General features: G+C 36.6%; 1 protein-coding gene and 1 pseudogene across 1 annotated transcript in view; one reads left to right on the top strand and one right to left on the bottom strand.

The window, feature by feature from the left end:
* LOC106881738 (macrophage mannose receptor 1) overlaps nt 1–7,343 on the bottom strand; it is a 12,561-nt gene extending 5,218 nt beyond the window's left edge. The window contains exons 1-2 of the mRNA XM_014932229.2: nt 6,839–7,343; nt 131–310 (exon numbers count right to left, since the gene is read on the bottom strand). Coding sequence (XP_014787715.1) covers nt 131–310; nt 6,839–7,193 — 535 coding nt within the window. The 5' untranslated portion in view covers nt 7,194–7,343. The remainder of the gene's footprint in view (nt 1–130; nt 311–6,838) is intronic.
* The window catches only part of LOC106881739 (histone-lysine N-methyltransferase SETMAR-like), a 100,430-nt pseudogene that overhangs the window by 5,896 nt on the left and 86,857 nt on the right, over nt 1–7,677 (top strand).

Genomic DNA, 7,677 nt, shown 5'->3' with positions numbered 1-7,677 from the left:
AGAGAAGGGGAGAGGTAGAGAGAAGGGGAGAGGTAGAGAGAAGGGGAGAGGTAGAGAGAAGGGGAGAGGTAGAGAGAAGGGGAGAGGTAGAGAGAAGGGGAGAGGGTATAAATAGTAAAATATCACTCACTTGATAATAATATTGATTTTAGATAGTTCATTATTTCCTGATTTTTAATGTGGATCAGTTGTCCCCGATCCTTATTGCAATTGTCTGCAGCTTCATTCCATGATGCTTTCGTCGAACCTATTTGATAACACAATCTCAATTCTGGTTGGTAAGTGTAGCCGGCTGAAGTAGGACATTCAGCTATAGGAGGACAAAAAAATATCTTTCATGTGTTAGATCATTTGGAAAAGTAATAATGTATGTTAATTTCAGGTTGCTTTTATCTTTTAACTACGCTGGAGGCGTACAGAAAAAAAAAGATAAAGTTGTGGTGAGGGGGTAATAAATAGAGCCATTGAGAACAGGTCACAAGAAAGAGAGAGAGAAAAAGAAACAGAAAGGGAGTGAAATGAAATAAGATAACTAAAGTGACGGCAGGGCATTTGAACGGATGAACTGGACATATGTACGCACACAGGCACATACACATATGCACACACACACATACATACATACATTCATTCATTCATTCATTCAAACATACATACATACATACATTCATTCATTCATACATACATGCATACATACATACATTTCTTTGTAGATAGCCTCAAAATTTATGCTAAAATGTTAATGCCAAATGAGCAACTGGAATTAATAAAACCATTTTTAGCTGACATAAGAATGGAATTTGGCCAGAAGAAATGTTCATATTTAATTGTTGAACGGGTAAAATCAGTCCCTCAGTTCCAAAACCTGTGCATCAATGGTCACACTATATGTCCTGTCCCACACAAAGTGTGCTACAAGTACCTTGGCATTGAAGAATTTATATCATACCAAGTTACTGTGAATAAAGATAGAGTGACCCAAGAATATTACATCAGACTAAGAAAAAAGTATAGCAGTCTGAACCCATCTCTTACAACATGACAATATCCCACAATGCATTTGCAGTACCAGTGCTGATTCCAACATTCGGAATACTTGGCTGGTTTGTAAAAGAAATCTACTCCATAGACATTGAAACCCACAAGATTCTAACGTCAACTGGAAACCTATACAAAATAGCGATATCGACAAGCTCTACCTCAGAAAAGATAAAGGAGGTAGGGACTTGTGATCAGTGTAGACATCTTTTGAATGTCGCACAGTCTCTCTTGGGAAGTACTTGCTAAACAACAGCAGCAAAGATAAATACATTAATTTATGCTGAAAAGTGAAAAAAACAATATCCAACGTGTTGGAAGTGAGCTCTTCAGGAAGTACTCTCTTCCTGATGACTGCCCGTACAACCCAAAATCAGTTGGACTAGCGTACCTCAAAGAAGACCTGGAGGTCAAGCGTTCAGCATACCAAAAAAAAAAGGCATGAGTATGTTTCTCGTAGACTTAAAGAAGATAGTAACATTGACATGTAGCGAAGCATCTCTTGGACTCGTGACGCTACTTTTCGAAGGCTATGCATTTGCAATCCAAGAACAGGAGATTGCTACTAAATACCTGATCAACAAAAGAGTCAGTTAAGCCCTTGGAGTTCCAAGGTACAACTGTACATGTAGATTATGTCATATTTCTGTGGAAGACATGACACATGTGATTAGCAGATACCTAAAAAATGTTATCAAGGTACTACCTCCGTAAGTGACATGCCGTTGTCGCCAAAACAATATACAATACCATTCGACTGTCCTGAAATAAATATAGAGAACCTCCTTATTATTGAATATGTACACAAATACTAGCACAAGAGATACTGATGGAACGTTCCCATCAAAACATCTGTTAAGTGTAAGCATAACAGGCCGGATATTGTTGTTTGGGTCAGACAGAAAAAAAGTATATGTACCGTTATAGAAGGAAGCTGTCCTGTTGATGTTAATATCTCTTTGAAAATCAAACAGAATGAAGATTACTATGGACAACTGCTTCGAATCCTCCAGGTTTTATACCCAGATTACAAATTTACATTCAATAATAATTGGAGCACTTGGTTTTGTTAGTAAATGCCTGTCAGTCTGGATAAGCTTGGATTTTCAGAAAAAGAAATCAACCAGCTCATTTGCACATTACTCATGCAATCTGTAAGCGGAAGCGTAAAACTATGCAACACTTTTCTTAGGTTTAAAATGTGTGGCATTGCTTTCATAATCTACATTTCAAAGATGGTGGCTTTGTATCTTTGTTAGAAATCAGCTCCTTCTTCAGAGGAAGAATTTAAATTATTGAATACAGAATGCGCGCGCGCACGCACACACGCGCACACGCGCACGCACACATACACACACACACACGCACGCACGCACGCACACACACACACACACACACATACGTACTCAGCCACACATCTACAATATACATTCATTCGGTTTCCGTTTAGCAATTTCACTCACCAGTAGTTGGTTGACACGTGACTACAGAAAAGACACTTTCCCAAGGTGCGCGCAGGGTAATTGAAACTCGAGGCCACCTGGTTATCAAGAAAACTGCTTATCCACTCATCCATGCTTGAGATTCGCAGAACTATGCTAATACAAAAGTATTGGTTTCGAAAACGCAGAGATAGAGGATGACTTAAAAAATAAGCATTCGACATTAAAGTATGATGGACTCACTTAACAACTCTACATTTTGGTAGTAAGCTGTAAGTTTAATGTAGTAAAACAGAATGTGCAAGACGAAATATAAACAATAACAAGTAAACTATTGACAAAATAGAAATAATACATTTCTAAGTCTCTCGGAGAGATTTATGCAGTAGTGATACGATAAAGTAGTTGTATGCTGTCAACTTAATGTGACAGTCCCATGAAAGGAATAATACTACTGCTATTTAGCCCCAAGAAGCAGCACCGCTTCCTGTCAGCCTTGACACATTTCCTGTGTTCTTATATTTACATGAGGGAGGTAAGCACCTCCACCCAGCTAAGCCTGCATCCAGAGACTAGTTTCTGAGTTATTGCTCGTGTTCAGTCTGGAGTAGCATGGCTTGCTAGTTGGAGATGCCTATCTAGCTCTTGTAAACATATAATTATTCTAGTGAAATACCATATCACTACTGCATAAATCTCTTTGAGAGATTTAGAAATGTATTATTTCTATTTTTGAAATTAGTGAATGCATTTCACTAAAATAAGTATATGTTTACAAGAGCTAGATAGGCATCTCCAACTAGCAAGCCATGCTACTCCTGACTGAAGACGAGCAATGACTTAGAAACTAGTCTCTGGATGCAGGCTTAGCTGGATGAGGGTGCTTATCTCTCCCTTGTAAACATAAGGACACAGGAAATGTGTCAAGGCTGACAGGAAGCGGTGCTGCTTCCTGGGGCTAAATAGCAGTAGTATTATTCCCTTCATGGGACTGTCACATTAAGTTGACAGCATACAACTACTTTATTGACAAAATGTGTAAGACAAAATATAGACAATAGCAGGTAAACTGTTAACAAGTTGTGCGATGAATAAAAGACAAAGACAAGTGAAATTATTGGAAATATTTAGATTTCATCGCATAAAATCTAACATAGCATTTACATCGATGTGCCGTATTCGACTTTTCTAGCCTAGTGCATAAGCTAAAGACAGTTATTTATAAGTTTATTGACAATTTATAAATAAGCTGATGCGTATAAGTCATATGAATGTTGTTTCTATAATGATTATGTGAGTATTTGGTTCTTTTGTTTGAAAGTGTTTAGTTAACATGTATTTTGCGTAAACGAACGGGGTTGCGGGTAGAGGACTTTCGGAAAATTCAAACAATCCGATTTTTTTACTCATAACTTTCAGAAAAATGGGTATTTTTTAATGAAATCTTACAGAAGCACCTTTCAAACAGTATAGATTACGATTATAAAGAAATTTCTGGAGAAAATGTTTTCTAAGGGGGTAGGGAGAGAGGCAGCCTAGTTATACCTTCCTCTCTCGAATCGTTGCCAGCCAAGACGAAGGTATGTACATGTATGTTTGCGCAAATTTTTGTTTTCATATTCGTTTTGTACACGCTTTGGGGTGGGGATGGGGTGTTGCATTTTGATGACCAGGCGCTAAACTAGATACTGAAAGTTATGAGAGAAAAAAAACGGATCGTGTGAATTTTCCGACAGTACTCTCTCCACCCCTTTGGAAAATATTTGCCTCACAAATTTTTTTATAATCGTAATCTATGCTGTTTGTAATGTATTTCTGTAAAATCTCCCTAAAAGATATCCATTTTCCTGAAAGTTATAAGGGGGAAAAAACGGATCATGTGAATTTTCCAAAATCTTCTTACCATCCCTTCGGAAAACAGTTTCCCCAGAAATTTCTTTATAATCGTAATTTGTGCCATTTGGACAGTATTTCTATAAAATTTCGTTACTATATATCCATTTTCCTGAAAGTTATGAGAGAAAAATCGGATCTTGGGGATTTTCCGAAAGTCCTCTCCCTACCCCTCCCGTTCGTTTGTGCAAATTTTTGTTTTCATATTCGTTTTCTACATTTTTTTTACACCTAGTAGGCTGGTTTTTGTTTGTTTTTTTTTTGTGACCGGGGCTTAAACTGTACATTGACCGAATTTTCTAGATAACACTGAAAGAGACGAAAGAATTACGACGAAAAAGTCTTTGATCATAACTCGATCAAGGTAGAATTTCGCATGAACAACAACAATAAGTGCACCAACAACAATAACAATAGCATAAAAATTTAAAAGACACGTAAATTATTCTGAAGCAAATATATGGGGAGAGAAATGTGAGAAACATTGTTAAGGATATTACTGGCACTGCTACAATCGTTGGAGCACAAAGAATAAGTAGAAATTAAAGAGTAAAAGAAAAGGAAAGAAATACGTAACCGTTCCTCAAATCAACAATTATAAAAATGCTCACTTATACACCGACCCATCACAGCACCGATTACAGATGGCATCAGCCATTGTTTTACAAGGTACTCTGTCAATATGAAATTAGATAATAAGGTGGTGAACTTGAAGAATCGTTAGCACGTCGGACAAAATGTTTATTGATATTTCGTTCTTTACGTTCTAAGTTCAAAATCCATCTAGGACGACTTTGTCTTTCATCCTTTCAGGGTCGATAAAATAAGTACCACTTGAGCACTGGTGGTCGATGTAATCGACTTACCGCCTCCTAAATATTGTTGGCCTTGTGCCAAAATTTTAAATCAATATCAAATTAAATATTAACGTAGAACTAGAACACTATTCTTATTTCTTTATTGCCCACAAGGGACTAAACATAGAGGGGACAAACAAGGAAAGACAAAGGGATTAAGTCGATTACATCGACCCCAGTGCGCAACTGGTACTTAATTTATCGACCCCGAAAGGATGAAAGGCAAAGTCGACCTCGGCGGAATTTGAACTCACAACGCAACGGCAGACGAAATACCACTAAGCATTTCGCCCGGTATGCTAACGATTCTGCCAGCTCAACGCCTTAAAATTATTTATTGGAGAACACAGCGCCCTGCACTGTAATCGAAACCTTATCTTACGATCGTGAGTGTAACGATCTAACCACTAAGTCACGCACCGAGACTCTAGAACTAGAACACTATTCTATAAGTGCCAGGCATAGCTGTGTGTATGCGTGTAAGTATAGCAGCAAAACGTCACAATCAGCAGTTCTCAAGTTTATTTTCTTTTGGAACCTTCATACGACATTTCCAAACAGCGAATGAGTCATACCTATGTTTAACGGACAACTCTTGTTGCCAATCTACAATTAATAAGATATTAAATAAAGCAAGAATTATCTTAAAGAGGAAATTTGGTCATGTAACAATTATGCAATAATATGCTATTTCGAAAATTGTGAAAAGCATCTTTTATAAGTTATACTTTTATTAAATTTCGTTTACAGACACTTTATTTCGTAAAACACTAGAATTTTTTTTTTTTTCATTAGTCATAATCTGAGACCCTGAGTTAATCCACTGAACAATGAAAACGGCCATCTGCATCCAGTGAGTTTTGTGATATTTGATGGTACTTTTAATATTTTGACATATATTACTGAAGGTCCAATTTATCTATACCAGTGTTCTTATAGATTAACAGAAGTAGATATTAATCTATTTGGGACACTGTATGAAACTATTGTAACAAACATTCTTTTAATATTCCTCTAAATTACTTTACAATTATACCTTACACATACAAAGCTCATACCTACATGATATACACAAAGATATAAGCGCGCATACATACACACGCACACAGACAAACCCATATACACGCGCGCGCACATGCACCATACGAGCCAAAACGGGGAGTCGAAATGATTGCAGAGTGTTAACACTCTGCAACTAGCATTAATTGCCTTCAAATAAACATCCAACCATCTTAGAAAGACAAGATGGAATAAGGTATACCTGGATACATTGCAGTTTAAACAAAGAAGGGATGATTGCAGTTAGAACAGTTTTAAGAATGATTGTATTCTATAACATGTGCAACAGGATATAAGTAAGTTGCACCACTGCTAGTAATAGTAATCACATTTCTTTCAGAACTCAGATATCGTCTGAAATAAGGAAAGAATACATCAGATAACGGAAGCCAATGTATAATTAAAAATACAACAAAGTCACAACTGGAGCGTATATAGTCGTAAATGTGTTAGATCATAGATCAGCAAGAGCTAAAACAAAATAAAAAATAAAATAAATTGAACACGCACGAAACGTAGGCTAAAAAGGAAATTTAGAAAACTACTCACGTGCTTGTAGCATGGTGTAAATACTGTTTGCAGGAATGTTGATGGATGATGAGGCATCAGGTAATAGCATGATTTTACGTAGGATACATAGTTCATCGGAAACGCTGTAAATAATCATACCACATTTGGAATATGTTATACAGTGAGAAAAACATTCAATTTCCGATGAGATGTTTGACATCTGAATTATTTTGTCGTCTTCTGGAATGGAAGTTAGAGGAAGTGGAACACGAATCCCATAATATTCTCTGAAAGTTACATTACTGCCCAAGCATATTTGGAATAACAGTATTGGGAAAGTAATTACGTGAAGATTCGCTTTTCGAATGACGTGCCAAACTGAGAAGCAATCCATATTTCTTTATTATATTGTATTAGATAGCAAGTCAAACATTCACGAGTGAGGAAATTACCTCTTTGCATACATAAATGTTTTCTTGTTAGCTTATTTCTACAGTTTATTCTTTTTAATTTTTTTTTTCTTTTCTATCAAAAAGAAAATTTTTCCGACCACGTATCAAATAACAGCACTCTAACAAGGTTTTCTTCTCAATGATGTACAACAGTTTTAATTGCAGATATTTATATGAATATACATGCGTGTGTGTGTGTGTGTGTATGTGTGTGTGTGTGTTTGAGTCTGTAAATGCACACGCGCGGGGACAGACATGCACAGAAACACACAACAAGTTTCTACCTGCAGTGCTAAGGATAGGTCCAATAAGTTGATTGCTCTTTCGTTCTCTCAACACAAATACACAAACAAAAATCATACTATTCATATTTCATTCTCATATACACGCACGTAAATTATATATGTGTGTGTATGTGTGTGTATG

The sequence above is a fragment of the Octopus bimaculoides genome, chromosome 1 (genome assembly GCF_001194135.2).
Source record: "Octopus bimaculoides isolate UCB-OBI-ISO-001 chromosome 1, ASM119413v2, whole genome shotgun sequence".
NCBI lineage: Eukaryota > Metazoa > Mollusca > Cephalopoda > Octopoda > Octopodidae > Octopus > Octopus bimaculoides.
This window is presented reverse-complemented; position numbering and strand designations above follow the sequence as displayed.